This window comes from Perna viridis, chromosome 10, assembly GCF_037379345.1.
Source record: "Perna viridis isolate PV_CMFRI_1.1 ecotype Kerala chromosome 10, ASM3737934v1, whole genome shotgun sequence".
Classification (NCBI taxonomy): Eukaryota; Metazoa; Mollusca; class Bivalvia; order Mytilida; family Mytilidae; genus Perna; species Perna viridis.
In genome coordinates this window covers 25,931,553-25,951,515 of record NC_142454.1, presented here as the reverse complement: position 1 = coordinate 25,951,515, position 19,963 = coordinate 25,931,553, and the positions used below count along the sequence as shown (strand labels likewise).

Here is a 19,963-nt window from a genome sequence, read left to right as displayed (position 1 = left end):
ACAAATATTGGATTTGAGGAGTTGATGTGTAAATCAATCAACAATGAAGTGAATTGACTCATATCAGGTGTTAAAATAAACTGTTACATAATTTAAGAAAAACATTGGATTAGTCAATCACTTGAAACTACCAATGATTAGTTTATTCTGTTAAGATTTATCCTTAACGACAAATACAACATATAGCAAAATGATGATAGAACGGTAATAGATCTGTCTGAATCATTTACAGTCGATGCTGATTTTAAGCAAATACATTTAGAGCACTTGTACATTTGATTTATATTGATCTAGTTAATGCATGTCTACATACAAAAATAGCGATTGAAATGTTTAAGAACTTAGTAATTTTTTGAAACCTAAAGTACATATTAAGGATGTAGACCTAGGATAAAGAACACAACTCTTGTAAATTATTGGAACGTTTGTATCCCGCATTTACATTAAAATTATGTAAGCATCAAAGTAACTTGGATTGATTTCAATCTGTTTCAAATGAAATCTTAATAGGCTTTGGTGAAATTGAATATGATACAAACTTATCACTGATTTCAAAAGTGATGTCCCTTGCCCTAAGTTTACCTCCTTATTTTTCTGTATAAAAGGGCTATTTGATGCATACTTGCGAGGTTTATCCTTCATGACTATATTTCAATTGCCTTTTGGTATCGATTACAACATCAATTCAAATGTTAGTGCCAGGAATTCTTTTGATATTTTATTACACCCCAGCTATGCAGTAGATATATATAGTGTCGTCCGCCCGTCCCTTGTTCTAATTCGCAACTCTCTGAAACCGCTTAATGGGCTTTGATGAAACTTTCACAGATTCCGTATTACATGATGTCATTGTGCATCTCCAATTTAGTTTTTCCATCTGAATGATGAGGTGTCATACAATAATACGTTAATATAAATCTTGTTATTTTACTTGTAAACAAGAGTTTGTACGTGGGGAATCATAACACTATTGAATTTCGAGCCTTTAAGAATTAAAACATATATGATTTTAAATTTAGAAATGGAGCACATTTGATCACACGAAATGCAAATTATATAATTTGCATACGAAATAACCATGAAAAAAATACATTTTATATTAGTTACATCGTATGTTTAACACCGTCATAGAACAAATATTGTAACCTGATCATTTTTATATTATTTTCAACAGGTTAAGACCACTAGCTTTGCTATGTTTGTCGCCTTTTCGTAATTTCCCTCGTGGATAACATCAAAATTTTAATTGAAATTCAAAATTTATATTGGCTGTATAAATACAATTTATTTTCAATTCAATACATAAACAGAATCAGAATCTAATACTTTCAGTTTTATTTTGAGTGGAAAAGGCTTCTATTGTTTTCTTTTTTTCTTGTTTGTTTGTTTGTTTGTTTTGTTTTTTGTTTTTGTTTTTGTTTTTGTTGTTTTGTTGTTTTTTAGTTTTTGTTTTGTTGTTTTTTTTCCAAGTCTCATCATACCAAATACATGTATGTATATTGTATTCTTTTACTAATTGTTTCGAATTTCAACATACTCACACGTTGCTATTGGCCATTCTTTCCTTATGTTTTTTTTTTTTTGGGGGGGGAGGGGGAGCATTGCAATAAATGGTCAACCCGTGGTGGAAAATATGACATGCAGAAAGCGCTCGTCGTCGAAGCATTTCAAAATAATTTGATCTCACTTTCGGTTTCAAAACTAAAACAAAATGTTAACAAAACTGACTAAAAGATATAAAATGGAAACAAAGCTGTGCAATTTGAAGTTGACAATGCTGAAATGGAGTCAAACGATACTGCAAACCTATTTTTTTTTGTCAAAATAACAAAAGCCTAAAATGCATGTTGGTAGTTGCACAGAAAACTAACAGACGGACGGACGCAAGTATCTCCTTCCATTTTCGAAGCCGGTTATAACAGAGAGTGGTTGATTAAAGTTAATGTGTTGTGACATAAAACTAGGTCTCGATCATCTTTCATTTGAATTAGGATAAGTTTCATGTAAGACAAATATTGAGTCTGTATAAATAATTGCCAAATCAATCATAATAGAAGTGTATTGATTTAAACATCTCATATTTTATGGCAACATAAACAATAATTAATTTAGAGAAAACATTTTTATTTATCAAACTAAAAATGTATTTTTGCGTTTTTATTATGAATTTTTAGTGTGCATTCAGCAATGGAGTCAAACGATACTGCAAACCTAAATCGATTTTTTTGTCAAAATAACAAAAGCCAAAAATGCATGTAAGTAGTTGCAGAGAAAACTGACAGACGTGCGGACACAAATATCTCCTCCAGTCGGACATTATGATAATGTATCGTTTCGTATCCAAATGCATATTCTGTTTGTGTTGAAAATGAATTTTTTCATAAGGACAAAAAGTGTCCACAAGTAAAAACAATGCTTACCAATATTTTAGAAAACGTTTTATCAACTGTTAACATATACTTGAAATAAATTCGAGACTATGATATTCTTCTCTGCTTCAAATAAAGCAGATATTATGTAGTACAGATATATTTCATCGTTTAAAATTTAGTTGGACACGCCATGAAATTATTGAATTTTTTTCATTCTTATAAAACCATACAAAAGGGAAAATAACAATTAGGGTTCGGTAGTACTACAGTTTGTATGAAGAGTTTTCTTGGTGTTAGATTGTGGATTAATTAGAGCACTAAACACTAGCTGCTTCATTTTTGTCGTTAATAATACATTTAAGATAATCAAATTCGTACAACAAGGTCATATCAACATAACGCTGTTAATATTTCTGCAATGTATATTTGATTTGCGTATCGATATGGTTGATTTACGTATCGATAGGGTTGATTTACGTATAGAAAGGGTTGATCGAAATCAAAATGTTTACGAAAAGCTAGACGACTGAAGGTTTGAACTCAATATTTAATGAGGCGGATATTGGTTAATTTTTATTGAGAGTAGAAATTAAGAGTATGCTTACTGATACAGGGGCAAGGGTCATTAAAAGGGCTATTCCAGAAAAAAGGGGTAATACTAAATCCCAATAAAGGCATGAATTTAACAAAATTTCCCACGAAAGATGCAAGCTCCTGCGTCTGACGTTCGAATTTCATTGTAGACGCTGCCGCCAGCCCTGTCAGAAAAAGCAAGAATCTTGAAAAGTCGGGAAAAAGTGAATGATTTTTCGCGACGTTTTCCGATTGTCAAACGATGTATGATTTGAATTTCGAAAGGCCTGTCTGCAGCGATAAGTAAGAGATCAAACGAACGTCTGCCGATACGTGGAGCATGCGAAAGATTGTTTTGTCCCAAGATTTATCTTCCTTATATTCTTAGTACATTTGTAAATGTATCATTACTTAAGCATGGAAGTTACAAATGCTATTTCCTTTTTCGTATAATTGGTTTATTGGTATTGTCAATCAAGAAAACAAATGCTGATTTGGTATTTAGATATTTACAGTCTTCATAAACAGTAAAAAACATGGTGAAGTTTATCATAAATCATTCAATTAGTTTCGTAACAAAACTGTTTCATTTGGCTAAAATTCTGCATCTATAAATGTTATGATAACTCATATTGTGGTTGTAAATATTGGGTCATTTGCATGCTTTTAATTATGGCATGAACAGTCTGTCATATAAATCTCATGAGCAAACATTGTTTTAACCATAAATGTAATTGCATTTCCGTGTACCAGCTATTAACGTGTTTACTATAGAAACATAATCATAAAAAGCGAAAGCGAAGAGATATAATATCATCTTTGTTCAAACACACCCTTTTAAGGCTGAGCTCAATACCTCCCTTAGGACCACTCTGTTGTTTATAATGGTCAACAGACACGAATTATAAACATTTTAAGTAGAATCACATCATTAGTAAATATACCTCGCAATCATTTCCGGCCGTGTTAGCAGCAGGGACTCGTCCATTTAATCTCAAATTTGCTAGCCTGTCAATTTAATGACAATTGTAATGATGTGGTCGCCATGGATGACCATTGTTTACTGCAATCGAGAATCGCTTTCTTAAAGTCGTTTGTCCATAGTGCCATATTGGGAATTAACAGATTATAGGTCCGTAAGTGGTCATTATATTTTCTTGATTGTTTTACTATTATGGAGGGCACTTTCGTGAAAGGGAACGGAAATTATAAGGATAAGTTTAACTGCATCATAGACACATTGTTTAATGATCTAGTAATTCAACGGCTACCCAGAACTTTCTCTCGATTAAAATAACTACTAGTATATATGATCTACCCTCAGTGTTAATTTGATTCTTGTAGGTGGAATCAAACTTCAGTCATTGTAGATTTTAAACATTGTCTATCGTCTATGCAGTATATGTAAATACAAAACATAACTTTTTCTAAGGCTGAGTTTCTTATACTTACCTTATGACGACTAAACTGATTGCAGTGGTTATTTATCATGAATTTTCTAGCTCATTCTAGAAACAATTCAATTAAATTTTGATTACAACTAGAGGTATTCACCTGTAGAGGTTCAGGTTACAAGAGGAGAGATTTTTTAATTACGTAATAACGATAATTTTTGTCTGATTCTTGCTTGTTTCTCTATAGGCAATTATTAACAAGATTATAGTTTACGGTATACCGTTTTATACGTGTCTGTGTTGGTTGTTTATTTTTATCTTTATTTGTTTGGTTGGTTCTGAATAGTTTTAATGAATCATCATAATAGAGTTCAGCTCTATGGTACGAAGATATAGCAGTGATAGCAGACTTCTATTGCAGTATCCACATGCAAATTAGCGGAATTCAGAATGATGAGAAATTTATATTTTTATTATTCATTTTAATCACTTTAAGGAGGTAGACCTAGAGTAAAGAACATAAAATCTTGAAATCAGAGTTATGTTTGTATCATATTCAATTTTACCAAAGCTTTTAAAGCTGTCCTGTGAAACAGAATGAAATCAGTCCACGTTACTAAGATGCCTATATGAGACTGACGTAAAATGGTGAATATAAACGTTCCAATATTTTGTAAGAGTTATGTCTCATACCCAAGGTCTACCTCCACTGAAAATCGATTTCCCTTGCTTTTATTACTTATTGCACACAAATTGTAAAGCTAAACCTTAAAGCTCATGTAAATAGAGGTCAAATTTCTCTTATATGTAATTAATATGGATTTAAGTAGCAGTCTTTATAAAAATCAGACAAGAGGTGATTCGTGCCTGTCAAAAACCCACCGAATTCACTTATATTTCTTATTTAGAATTAGTTACAGACCACATAGCCAGTCATCGATTTTCATTTGAGTATTGCGCTTTTGAGATAAAATTCATGTAGATTGTATATGAAATTTGCACTTTGCAAAGAGTTATCGTTCCTGATTTTTGTTCGAATTTTTTTTTTATTTTAGTGGGAGATAAATGTATGATTTATTAAAAAGTACAGATCTGAAAATGGAAAAGACAACTGTTACGTCAAAATATAGCATATGTAGATTGAAAAAGCGTTGTTTGTTCGATGAGTTTTTCTTCACCATAAATCACTTCGATATGCACTGTGTCTGAATTTTATATGGACTGGTATTTAAACTATCACCTTAGAAGCACTGAGAGCACGATTGTGTGAAAGTTAAAATGCAGTACAGAGTAAGGATCTTTACTAGTCTCGTACCATACACAAAATGAAAACGTTGATAGCTCACTTCCTCAAGCTATGTAAAATTATGAGTAGCAATAAAAACTAGTTCATGTTAAGCAGTAAAAGGCAAACTTTTTTTAAATATCAATATATTCAGCTTCTTTCTCTAACAGGTTACACCTATCTCATATTAATAACAATGCAGGCTTCCCTAAAAATGAAAAGGATTTCATTCCTGGAAATCTGTAAGGAGTTCCTGGTTACATTTAATGGATGTCTTGCTTTCATGTTCCAATCAGATTTACTTATTTTAAAGATCAATCACCTAGATTTATGGCTTTATTGAACATCAAGGTTGCTTTACCAGGATATGACAAAGACTTACGGCAATGCGATTATAGGTTTATTCAAATAGCCAAGGTCAAAGAAAGTCATGGAAATTTATGCCAGCTTGACGTAAAAGGGCAAAAAGTGTAAAGACTTTTATTAGAACTTTGTTTCACTATTGTCATCATCATCGTTGTTTCATGTGTTTGTTGGTATGATTCGCTTTGGTTTGTATTGTACAAGTATTTCATTTTAAGGGTAAGGTGTTATTTTCTTTTCTTGTTGAAGTTGTTTCAATGATAATGTTCTTGTTGCTTTTCTTTACCAACGAACGGAATACGTTTAACAAGAAAAATGAAAAATATTTCAGACAGATTCTTTGTTTTTTTCCATGCGCTATTTAAGTACCATTCTGTGTAAGAATCAGGCAATGAGTGGCACATTATTTTTCTCAATTTGGTCTTTTTTGCTTCAAACATATTCCAATACATCTAAAAAAACAACTGAAAAGCTATTTTATTTATCATATGATCATTAAGCATTGGTGACGTAGATATTTTTGACTGCTTATATGAGGAAAAATTTCGGGAAAATTTTCCCGCCATTTTCCATAGTGCATTTCAACTACATTTTTGTAAATCTTACCTATCTATATCTTAAAAAGGCAAACCTTACAAATACTTTGACAGCGATTTCTTGCGGTTATGAGGTATAGATACTTGGATAATGTAATAAAGTCGCTGTTTATTTTTTCTTCATGTGCCACACCTTCTACATATTTTGCCTGATTCTTAGACGGAGAAGTATTTAATAACATTTTAAGCAAGTAACAGTGTATTGTATATGTAAATCTAATAGCATACTTTACAGATATTTAAATCAGATCAAAGAACAAACGAGTAGTCATTCTTTTAAGTAGTAAAATCATGCAAATTCTGTAATATGTGATGCTACCAAAAAAAAAAAGCTACACATTTTAATTTTTGTTACTAAGTTTCCTTATTAAATCTAGATGATGATATGTATAGCTATTAATTCTAATCTGTCAGCTCTTGGATGATAATTCACATTGAAAATCCAACAGTTTCTACTGTATTTTAGTATCTCCCTTAATTTTGAATTCTACCATACATTCTATAGTATGTTTTATCTCCGAAGAAAAAACTCACATGTTAATTTCTGTTTACCATAATAAAATATCAACAAAAAAAATATGTAGGGTTTCCAAGCATGAATCACATTTTGCATGATTCTTATCTGGAGTGCTACTTTACATCGTTATAATGTGGTGTCTAACGGTATAAACAATTACAGAAAGAAACGCAATTCCAAATTTCAATAACATGACCAGATTGTCATTGACAGCAAATTTATCTTGCCTTTCCCCAAGATGCATTCGTACAGCCCCAATAGATAAATAGGTCTGCTATAGGAAGCAGAAAAGACGTGTTAATTTGATATTGCTGACTGTACATTAAGTTTGGTTTTGTTGTCCCTTGTGTTCTGGTGCCATTCTGTGTAAAATGCAATTTATTTTGTCTGTTGATACGTAATATTTGTGATCTTTCTCATTTGTTGTATATAGAAAGTATGATCAGAGTAACTAGAGAAATATGGAAATTTGTTGGTTTTTTTTAAGCTTTTATGGTTTTATGGTTTAGGGTTACATTAGCTCCTCGTGCACGTTTTATCAATTTCTTCGACAGAAATACAAAAAGAAAAATAAAAGTAGTTCCCTGCTAAAAGAACTACCGAGTAAACATTGAATTATATAACAAATATGTATGAGCTGTGTACAGTTCTAATTCATTACCACAAATAATGGGAGAATTATTCAAAGCAGAAACTATTATCTATACCTAATCAAGTTGCATAACATATCATTTACATTCATTCTATGTATTTTAGGATCCCATCATCTACAGGTCTGGTACATCCATTCATACACAAAACAGAAGCTAGCTCTTATCGAAACGTTCTGTTATTCGAATCTATCTAGGATCCAATCAGCATGGCTTTTAAATTTATACTTAGTTGATTTTACGATACAAACATTTGTACTTTGAGTAACATGCTGATTTGTCCATGATTTTTTTTATACCGAAACGCTATAAAAAATAATGTTTACAACTGATTTACCATTAAAAGGAATATTCTATATTTCACAGACAAATTCATTTAAACAAAGATCAATAGACTCATGATTAATTCCTTTGATTAGTATTTTCTGCTATTTCTTTCCTTTTAGCTTTGTCATTAGAGTTAATTATATTAGCTTGTTACTTTGTTGTAAGCCTTCTTTAACGGTTTGTTTTTCTCTCTGAAATCAATGCTAGAATATAAAAGCATATCTCGAGACAAGGGTTATTGCAATTAACATCTGATATCATGCTATGGGTGATACGTGGGAAGAACGGTACTCAGGTAAAGGAAGGCATTGAATGTAATGCTTTTTTTAATATAGTAAATGAGTATGAATAAAAACTAATGTGGATATACGGGATTTTCTATGGTTTGGATATCGGATCAAGTTATCTGAAATTTGCAAATAAATGTGCGTGTCCTTTTGTGTGTTTTAAACTGTTATTATGAATCGTGGTAACCCAATCCCTTATGGAAATGGGTATTAGTTCAACTGATGATAATGTTTTGTTAACGACCTCCATTGAATAACAAGGCGTTTGTCTTACAAGAGGCATGTACTTCTCCCTTTTCAAGGTTTTCGGTTTTAGTAGAGTTCGTATAGTGTCCTTTTAATGCGTGACTTCGTATTTTTGTATGTTGACGGCTGTGTATTTTTCAGAGTCGAAAATTTGTTTTCACTGTTTGCTTCGTAAAAATACGGTTATAGTAGCTTCAGTGACTATACTTACGAATCCATCAATAAATATGTGAATCAAACAATGGCCCTTTGTCATGTAGCCGCATGTGTTGGTGACAAATACAGCATAGTCGTTCGTTTCCTCTCTTACTAACCGCTGCAGGCAGGCCTTTCGAAGTCCTCTGATATCATTCAAGTCAAACGTCGTTTGACAATCGGATAACGTCATGTAAAATCATTCACCTTCTCCCGATTTTGCAAGATTCTGCAATTTCTGGGATGGCTGACTGAACTTCGAATGTCAGACGCTGTTCCGGAGCTTGATAAAGTTCTAGATAGTATTAGATCTTAGTATTTTCTAAATATAGCATTGTAGTTTTGAGTTTCCGTAATCATCTTTATAAAATATACCGTCACAAAAAATCGAACTTGGAAATCGTCTAAAAGTTTGGTTTTTTTTTTAGATATACATATATGTAAGATAGTGTTACAAAAAGTATACGAGAACTTTTCTAAACTAATACAAAAAACAATAGAAAAACGATTTTATTTACGAATCAAGAAGTGTATAGTTCTGACTTTCATAGCATCCTACTTTCATGCATCGAGAAACTTTACTCATGACAGGAAATTCATTCCATTATGCAAATCCTAAGCAAGTCTGTAAACTTGTTATGCAGTTTGATAAATTGCCTTCCAATTGCAAATTCTCAAGTTTCTTGACAAATTCCAATTTCGAAAGAATTTCTTGTTCGTTGTCGCATGACAGTTCTAATAAAGAAACTCTGCTGTATCAAGCCAAGGAAAATTGACACTTACAACGATTTTTATTCGCATTTTGATGAATATTAGACGTATCTTTTACAACATCTGCATTACATCATCCCTATAAAATTAAATTGCACGACCCGAAGAACATTAATAAGAATTCTTATTACCAATTTGAAGGCACTTGTAACACGAAAACAACAGATAGGATTTCTTCCAGTGCTTTTTGTAAAGCCATACCAATACCGCAGACAATCTGATATAACTGGTAATTAAATAAATCGCTAATGAAATTATACTGGAACCAAATGATAACAAATGTCTTTTTTTCTTTTTTTATGGCTATTTACTCTATTTTGTTACGGTCTTTTGCGTTTTTTTTTTCATATTTTGTTATAATTAGGTAAACAGGGAAGCACTTTACGTCCAGTGCAGATTACGCTTATAATTATGATAAATTTCAGACATAAATTATAATTTAAAGTGATATTTCAAGTCACTTAAAAACAATTGTCTGAGTATGTTTGGGTAGTGTCCAAAAAAGTCAGTATGGAACTTTTTTTGCCATACGCCCATGCACTAATTTCTTCAATCAGTTAAACTTTTGTTAGGTGACGCACCAATTTCCTGGACGATCAAGAGCGGCAAATATATGTAGTTTTTAAGTATTGTGACCTTATGGTGCGATGCAACCTATGCATTAATAAAAAGCAAAAAGAAAAGTTATGTTACAAGTGAAGTATTTAAATTTACAGTCGTTTATGACTGAAAGCGAAGAGGTCTTTGTGCTTATCCAATATATACTTTTGCTAGAATTTTTTTTTTGCTCTATCCAAACCATGACCTTACGAAAGTAAATGTCAAGCATGCTCATCAACTGCCCCTCTTTTAAGTAAAAAGTGAGAATTAGAAAAAATATCTTCTATTAAATGAAATATTTCGAGCGTAAAAGTTTTATTTATAGTTAATATAAGATACATCTAAACTTCTAAAAATTTGTAGGAATTTTTTTTTATTCAAGATTTTTTTTACCATTTTTACTGAATACGATAACAATCTAACAACTGGCCTCAATGGTTAATCCATGACAAATATTTTCGAGGGACTGCCTTCAAAAATCTTCAGTAAGTCGATAGGCATGCATAAACCAGAATATTCTAAATTTATGCATATTTCATTAGATCAGCTTCCCGCTATACTGTCCAATACATTTATAGGGAAACAAAGCCTTACTTCATCGCAATTCGATTTGATGTACCGTTATCCAATATTGATCTATGTAATGATTTTATGATTAATTGTGGCATTTGGCGACATTTTATCCTTAATTATCGCATTAACAGCATAAAACCTCATTGATTTACTTCAATTCATACTGTTTCACCTTATTCACTCTTATCACTCCAGGGCATGGATTGTATGTCTGATCGAAAGCGGTATTATTGGTCATTTGTCAAGATTTATTGTACAAGCAATAGCGACAAATGCATCGATATCAATTTGTAGGAAAATGTTATTTGTTATTCGGTATTAAGTTATCACTTCCGGAAGCGTTACGGTAAATTAAATAAACAATGTAAATTGTGATCCGAGCAGTTTATTAAGTGTATATCGAACCTAACAAATCGATAATAGTCCCGACACTGTTTCTAATCTATTTCATCTTATTTGCAATGTATGTACATATCAATTTGATACTGTAGCAATTAACGTACATTGTCGTTTTGGGCTTTAGGTCACGTGAATCAACATGATTCTAAAATAATACAGTTTAGGGGAAAACCAGCTGCTGTTATTGCATTTAAAATCTGGAGACTTTTCTCCCTTGACCGCAATTTGTGTGACTTTATGTGGCCGTGTATTGCTATTTTCCAAAGTATAACTTTCGATGTTTGTTTGTTTGTTTGTTTGTTTTTTGTTGTTTTTGTTTTTGTTTTTGTTTCTTTTTTTGAGTCAACGATAAAGGTGCCTGTTCCCTTCTATGATTGCTGTTGCCTTTTTCATTTTTTGATATCTTAGAATTCATCTTGTGTTTTAAGTTTGTTTTTTGTATGTGAGTATGCATTTGCGTATTCTCGTCTTGGAAAAAAAAGAAGAAAAACCTTCAAAGCTCTTATGACAAATTTTTATTAATATGTATACAACGGCGAATTCACAGTTCAATAATACAGATTTTGCAATAAATTAATGTGTTGATATATGATTTGTCATTTTCGAGGTTTTATCAACAACACCATATGTCACCATAAAGTACAATATATCATGAAAAAAATTGTTTGGATAGAGAGTTATAAACTAAACAATTAAAGCACCAGCTTTGGCAGGGTATTTCTCCAATTATTTTCTGAAAATAGAACTGTTGGTTTCTCAGCTGTCATCGACAAATAAAAAGCCAACAGATATGCAACAACGCAATCGCCTTTAGATGAAATAATGTAAAAAAAAATAATCATCTTGGTAGTAGGTTTGAATTAACTCCATTGCAGTACTGAAAGAATAGTAATTTATCGTATTGATTAACCCAGTTCCACCAAACTATTTAAGGTTAATTCGAAATTCTTATGCATATTGAATTTGTCTGATTCCATTGCATACAAAATCTCAGAACTTGTAGTAATTTGAAATCAAATTAAACACCTACAACTGGAATAATTAGACAATGATTACAAAAACTTAAACATAACTCCGTCTAGGAAACAGGCAAAAATTAACCGACGTTTGAATGATTTCTGCTTTCTATTACAAGCTTGAGTTTTTTTGTTTTTTTGTTTTTTTTGTTTTTTGTTTTTTTTTCCAAACAGTTTACACAAAGTCCTGTTGTTCCATTACTCAAGTCTGAAAGAAAATGTCAAATCAGTTGCTAGAAATGTATCAAAATAATCAGAAAGTCCGAAGGTTGAGACAAGGAAAATTACATGCTGCGTTTTAACTTACGTAATTAGAGTGGGTGAAAACATGCAATGCTAACAACTAATTTCAGAAATCAATCAGAAAATGGATTCTATCATATTGATGAAATATTTCAATTGTTGATTCAAGGAGGGTGGATTTCAATTGATAAATGGAAGAGTATGAGATCGTGTGTTATATTTACAGTGAAAGTATTTATTATTTGAATAGGAAAATAAATCTGATGAAATGATATTCGTTTCGACCAAACATAACTTCTGCATGCACTTTTTCCCGTTAAGAATATATTTACATGCGATATATAATTGAAATTCCTAATTTTCTGAAATTCTTAAGTAATGATGCTGTAGAAAAGTACATTACCACACATAAAACGATATTCATACTGTATATGATATATGAACTTTTTAGGGCTCGGCAAAATCACTGTTCGAGTCCAAGTAACAGTTGGTAAGACTTCTTGGACTGAAAACATGTAGTCATATGTACCTTATAATCCCTTATAATATGAGAATGGCGCCAAATGTCAGTGACATATTAGTTATTTTTAACATGAGGCAAGTGTAACCTGTAGGAAGACCAAATACATTGATATATAAGCCGTATTTCATTTGCCTTACATTTTATGCATTTTGCATTTTATGCAAATGCATTTACGTTAACTAAGATTTATTTTTTACTTATATTTAATAAAATCAAAAGATTTGAGCTATATATACTATGACCATTTTGTTTTGTAAACGATATGAAGCTAGTAAGAATCCTTACTGTTCAAGCCAGACTGAAATCGGGCTATCAGTGCTTCAAAGGTCATAATTTAAATTCGTACTGATGACCGTTATGGGGACTTTGTCCTCTGATATGTTTTTGGGCTATGCCTATATTGGACGCAGCTCATTCTTCATTTTCAATGCCCCGCCATGTTGCTTTGGGTGAAGTCTCATTCGATGAGGAGAATGTGTTAGACTCGAGTTCCTTTAATTTTCAATTTATTTAAGAAATAAATCTCCATTTTATCTTTGTTTTGGCCATTATTTCACAGCGAGGGGTCAAATAACGACATCAGGGGTCAACCCGTGGAAAACCAATGATAAAATTGAATTTCCGTGATTTCTTTCAATTCTAATAGGACTATTTTCTTCATACTTTTGAAAAGACGCAGCCTATGTGTTTCACGAAATGTTGATCACATTTTTTGTTTACCGCAGTTGTGGTTTAAAGAGCTTTGAAACAAGTCATATTATAATATTAATTAAATAAATAAATAAATAAAAATTCGTATCCATCGAAGTATTAGAAGCCAAAGCAACGCCTCTGCACTTACGCGATCGTTTACTTCTGTATCGACAAATACCGTCACTTTCGTCGGAATATTTCTAGCTATTCATAGTTTGGTTCTTACATTCTACATATATAGGACGTCGCTGACGCCTGATCCATATAAAGAAGTTTCAGTATTTATGTTGCTTTACTTTGCAATGTGCTGTGTTCTCATTCGGGAATTCCGATAATCTCTACACATTTCCGGCCGTGCTTTAGATTTATGACTGATATTGTGTGTCAATCTCCATAGTATCTACTCGTTTTTTTTTGTGTATCTCTTCATTTACATACAAGATATGACCTGAGCACCAGAACATATTTTCTATAAAATAAAGAGAATGCTTAACCCAACCTGTGCAATTGGCCCATACACCTATTAGTTTATGTGTTTGTCTATCTTGAGTTTTCAAAGTTTGGATATCCGATTAACCTTGATTACATTGTGGACTAGATTTCACTTAAAACACTCTTAAAACCCTGTCATATGAATTAAAATATTATGGCAATACAGGACCGATCCAGAAATTAATGAAAGGGACCATCCGGACTACCATATGATTATTTCTGACAAATTGTGCACAAAAATATAAAAAGAACACTTTCCAACAAAAAGGAACCCAAGGACTCGGTCCCCCTGGATCTGGCATTAGTACATGTAGAAAGATTTCCTTACAGCCATGTCATAGTGCTGTAAAAGAAACAGGTATTGTAACTAGTGTACTGCACCCTTGTTCTCTCGGTAAAACATATACACGATATCAGCTCTTTTACTTTTGAATATCATTGTGACAGTGTTACATTTCATAGCAGGTATTGTCTTCATTTTAATTCATTGTTCTCGCCTTTTATTTCTTTGTTTCCTCTTTAGTCTTGTATGCATGCTAATGTCGTTCTCGATGTAGCTTCTCTTGATATCACCATATTGGCAAAACAATTCAAAGAATCTGAACACATCAAGTATTAGAATTTCGTCTATTTCTATAAATAAAAATTCAATTTAATTTTGTCATTTATATCATTTCAAGACTTCGAAGAGTTCTTTAAACTAAATTAACTGACATTTGCTACCCTTGTCTTAGTCAAAGTCAACGTCCAATAAGACTTTCACTCTCTCCCTTGTCATGAAGCTTAACAGACGGTTGATAAAAAATAATTATAAAGGAAAATATTCATAGCTGCATGCGTGACTATATCCAGTCTTATTGTTTTCAACTGTTGCTTGTTTTTGTTTTTGTTTTTATTATTATTCAATGTTTAGTTCTCTGGACTTATGGTAATGCATTGTGATTTAATACCCCGCAAATTACGTCTTAGCATCAACCAAATAACTAATTTTTGTTATGATAACATTTGTCGAATCGTATAAAATTCTGAATCAATTCAGGTGTCAGAACTTACTACGTCTGACATCAGTCATAGATTTGTTCCGTGATTTGAGAAGATGAAGCCGTAATCATATCGATTTAGGACACAAAATATAAGTTCTGGAGCGGATTAATTGCATAATTTGCTATTCTGGCCATGATATCGCATTAAGCGACTGAAGTGATCCGTTTGTTAAAGCCAGATCAAGCAAAAGAGACCCGTTGCTTTAAATACTGCCTTTGAAAGTCAGTGATTTGATCGCTGTCGCGGTACTAGACAAATTAAGATACTCTTTCTTATTTATGTTTTTTGGAATAATTGTATGCGTCCATTTCATGAGTATTGCTTTCCTATTTTAATTAACTTACATGAAAAAAGAAATCAAGATTTAGCTCTTGACTCATATTTCTCTCTATTTTGGTCACGCAATATATGATATTACATTAGACAAGTATTCAATGTAATTACACCCCATAAAAAATCTGTGATTTGTGAACTGGTAGAATATCTGATTGACAAAAAAACCTCACATTTCGTAATGTCTGACCTATCAAGGGTGATAATGGTTCGAATATTTGAGTCCCCAGACGGATGTCAGCTTTTTGTGCATGAATTAGTAAAAATCAACGGTTTTAAATAGCATGCCTTATTTTTGATTTTGCTCAGTCTGGTCCTAATGATGGATATCTTGAACAAGTAAAACAGGTTTTAGCCATGACGGGAAGCATGGTCTTATGGTAAACCATTTTACATGCAAACTCAATAGTGTTTTGTTTTTAGGGTTTGAGCTGACTTTCGAAAATTACGTGATTCTAATATGGTATCTATTTCGTGGTCATTGTCAACTAACTACGGAGCACTAAAGTGTTACATAATTTTTGTACTGCTATTGTCTTTAATTGCGTTTGAACTGAGTTTCTCCCATTGTCAAAATCTACTGATGGTTTTCGGGTACTATTTGACGGTATTGACAAAACTTTGTAATTAAATTTGATAACGATGTGCAAATATGACTTATGGAACTGGTAGTTCACGACAATTATATACCTTCTTCATTACAGCGAAAGAAATGGTAGCACCTGCATAAAACTCATTTGAATTAACTTTAAAAATGGTAATGGAACTCATATTTCACCTTGAATTTTATTTATAAGGCTATTATCTCTTAGCCATTAATGTATGAGTGAAAAACAAGTTTAATTTCATATTTACTTTATTACTGTCTTGGGCCAAAGTAATCAATCAAAAACACAGAAAAAATACACGAACTCATAGTTTTTAGATGTCCCGGAAAGTTAAGACATCTAACATACAGATTTATTTTGGAAATCAGCAGAAAATTCCCACTTGTGCCCATGTTAATTTCCGGATGTAAATTTTAACTTTATTGAAACTGAAGGATGTCTCATTTTCTCAAGATTTAATTTAGATATAGAGTTAGGATAACATAGTTTCAAATCCAATTGCATAGATGTTAGAGAATGGTTTATTTATCAGCATGACAATCTTGATTTCTTCTGTCAGATGTAACAGGAAGAAAAGCCTTAAAATCCTAAATAAGACAAGTGCTCGGAATATTGGATACTTTCTAGATTATTTTTATTTCGATATTATGATTTATTTGGGCATTTACTTTAATTGATATAGATGGTAATTTTTTTTGGAATGGCTTAGTGTTTTTGATGGAGGCGAACAATTGTTAAATAACTGGCATTTCAATTCCTATTAAACTATCATAAAAATTGATGATCAGCATTAAATGTATTACTGGTCAAGGTCTTGCCGATGTTTATTATTAAAAACTATATGGCTCTACCATCTATTAGTAAGTACGTCACCCAATAGCATATCAAGCTTTTGCAGAAAGTGATAAGCTGTTTCTGCATATACCGACCAATTTCAACTTGACTGTGTTTAAATCCTTCCGCGAATGTAGCGTACAAGTACTTGTAATTTTGTTTTTTTTGTTTTTGTTTTTTTTGTTTTGTTTTGTTTGTTGTGTTTGTTGATTTTTGTATGTTGTTTTTTTTGTCTCTATTCGTTTCGTTTTCTGTTGTTTGGATGTTTTTGTTTTTTTTTTTGTTTTGATGTTTGTTTTTTGTTTTTTCGATGTGGTTTTGGTTTTAATTTGTTTTCTGTTTTGTTAAAAAAATACAACAAATACTTTGTAATTCATTGATTTATACATATGTGAAAAAGCGCGAACATGTTGATAAAAACACTAATCATTTTTAAATCATAATATTTATTAGGTAATAAAAGCATGGGCTTCGGGACGATGGAGGGCCCGAACGTTACCTCAGCGACCCGACTCCTTTCTGGAGAGAGTAGCGATGGGTGGAGCAGATGCAAAACTTGCTGCTCCAGGAGATCGGAGAAGTCGAAAGATTTCAGATATCAGGTAACTTACAGTTTTTATAAGTTAATAACTCTGTTTTCAAAAGTTTTACTTTTCATGCGGAAGTTCTTTTTATATCGTGAATATATTTAGTTTTCATAATTTATACAAATTCTTGTACTACATGCAGTCTTTGTCGTCAAAACGTCAAATTGCAGGCCTCTTTGTACTAGAAAGAGAGGGGAATGTTAACTAAGATCTGGTACCTTTTTTTAAGTTTTCAAGCAAATTACTACACACTTTAAAATGAACAAATATACAATGTACCAACAAACAGCTATACTGTCATACGTTTATTGAGCTAAAACTTTTTGCACATGTAATGTAGCGTTCTTAAATCAATAGTTTCCTTAAGTGAGCATGCTAATTTCGATTGTAGTTCTATAATGTTAAGATAAAAAAGACATTTATTTCAAAAGAAAAGCTTAAGAACCATGTATGAGCAGATTCTAGACACAATCTGTCGCATTTAATGAGTATTTCTGACAAATGAGATTTTGATGGTGCTGTAAACTCTAAGTCCAACATCTTGCCAGTCTCATTGAAAAACATTTAATTTAAGTTTTGCGTAGCAGAATTAAATGTGTACACAAGAAAAAATGCAACATATGGAAAGAGTAATTAAGGTTCTAGCGAAATCCAAAAATGAAATCTAGAGACAAAGACCAGACATGGTAAACAGACATACACAACAAAGAAAATAAAATAACCAAAATAAATAATAATAAAATACAAAGTAACTAAGGAAACGAGCAACTCAGGCTTTACTGAAACCTGGCAGAATGGACCAGGTGTATCGGTAGGGTAAGTGTCTTCTGCTTTTCTAGAAACACCCGCCCAGTTGCTCATAAAAAAAGACAAGTCCAGGATAGACGAAAGAGCAAAGGAAAACTAAGGCACGCTGAACAAATCAGTTTTCAATAATAAATTTTGTTGTTCCAATGTTTTTCTTTTCATTACGGCTCTAAACATGTGAAAAAAAAACGTGTTGCATTTTTTTGCTTTGTATACATATATTTGTGTTACTTACAAAATCAGTTTTCTTTCATTTTATTTATTATTTATTTTTATTTATTTTATTTTTTATTCTTTAAAAAGGAGGTAATAATTTAAATTTTCATGTTAAGTAGTATAAGCACAAACCAATCACATTTTAGTATAGTAAGAGACACTAAACTCACCGTTGATGGATAACGTTTAAAAATAATAGAACATCCCTTTTGAAGTATCAGGCATAGTATGTTCGAAGTTGAACGCAAAGTTCATTAAAAAATCTGACTTCATATCTATCATTGGCATTTTCCTTAACTTGTTATATTTTGTATATGTCCACACAAACACACGGTCACACACATATGTAATAAATGTTTTAACGATGTGTATAACGTATATACAAGTTGATGTGAAACTCACGGAAAGTCGTAGATACATGTACATGTAGAACTACGACTGTATAATGGTGTAAACATTTTGATACATGTAATACAATGTATTGTCTCCACTCACCAATCAATCTTCTCATACTCGATAAGCAATCGCCCAAATCGATTATTCTCTCTCAAGTAACAACTCACCATTTCTCCATTTATAAATATCATTTCCGCATGGGAATTTCACAAAAAAGCAATTACCAGTATCACCTCCTTGTTCTCTATGAACCATCTCTCCTTTCACCATGAACCATCTCACCATTTATCATTGTTTCCTTTCCTTTCACCATAAGCCAGCTCCTATTTCAACATAATATAAAGAAGGAGATCAAAATAAATGGTAAATGTAACGTATTTCCAAATACAATGTACAAAGATAAAATATCTAAGAACTATAAACTTTAATTCCTAGAAATAGAGCATCGTGTATATATGTATATAAGCGTCTCGTAATCAAACTACTAATTTTTAAAACTTTTGATACATTTTAAATATATACAAATGTAGCATCATTTTACTCTCCTACAGTAACTTTTTGTGTTCGTTAAATTTCATATTTTGCTCGAAACTTTTCGTATAATTTCAGAGGAAAAAAATAACAGATCATATTTTACGCTGATGAAAATAAATATTGAATCTCTGTTTAACAACCTGTCCCTATACCTGATCTTTGTGAAGCTTAATCTATGTAATAAAACTGATATCAAGTATCAAAGGTTTATCTTTCAGAAGGTGTGCATCTGTTCATCTATAGTTTCACCATAACAACTTATGTCTGTTAACACTTCGGCCTTTTCAATTACATTACAAGGAAGTTCTAGGAAATTAATACGACTGGAAATAAAGGAACACAATATTTTATTTTTCTACAGAATATCGGGTCATTTTGTGGGTGCATAATTCCACTATTTTTTGTTTATGAAATTGTGTGGAATCATCTGACAAAGATCAAAATGTTGGTGAGCTTTTATTTCTAATTTCTCGCAAGGAATAGAGAAAA

The 19,963-nt window shown here is 31.8% G+C and overlaps 1 protein-coding gene across 3 annotated transcripts in view; it reads left to right on the top strand.

The window, feature by feature from the left end:
* Positions 1–19,963, top strand: part of LOC148605150 (cyclic nucleotide-gated channel alpha-3-like) — a 67,663-nt gene that overhangs the window by 31,376 nt on the left and 16,324 nt on the right. For all 3 annotated transcript variants that reach the window (XM_088548904.1, XM_088548903.1, XM_088548902.1), the window contains exon 3: positions 17,388–17,536. In XM_088548904.1, coding sequence (XP_088405030.1) covers positions 17,388–17,536 — 149 coding nt within the window. The remainder of the gene's footprint in view (positions 1–17,387; positions 17,537–19,963) is intronic.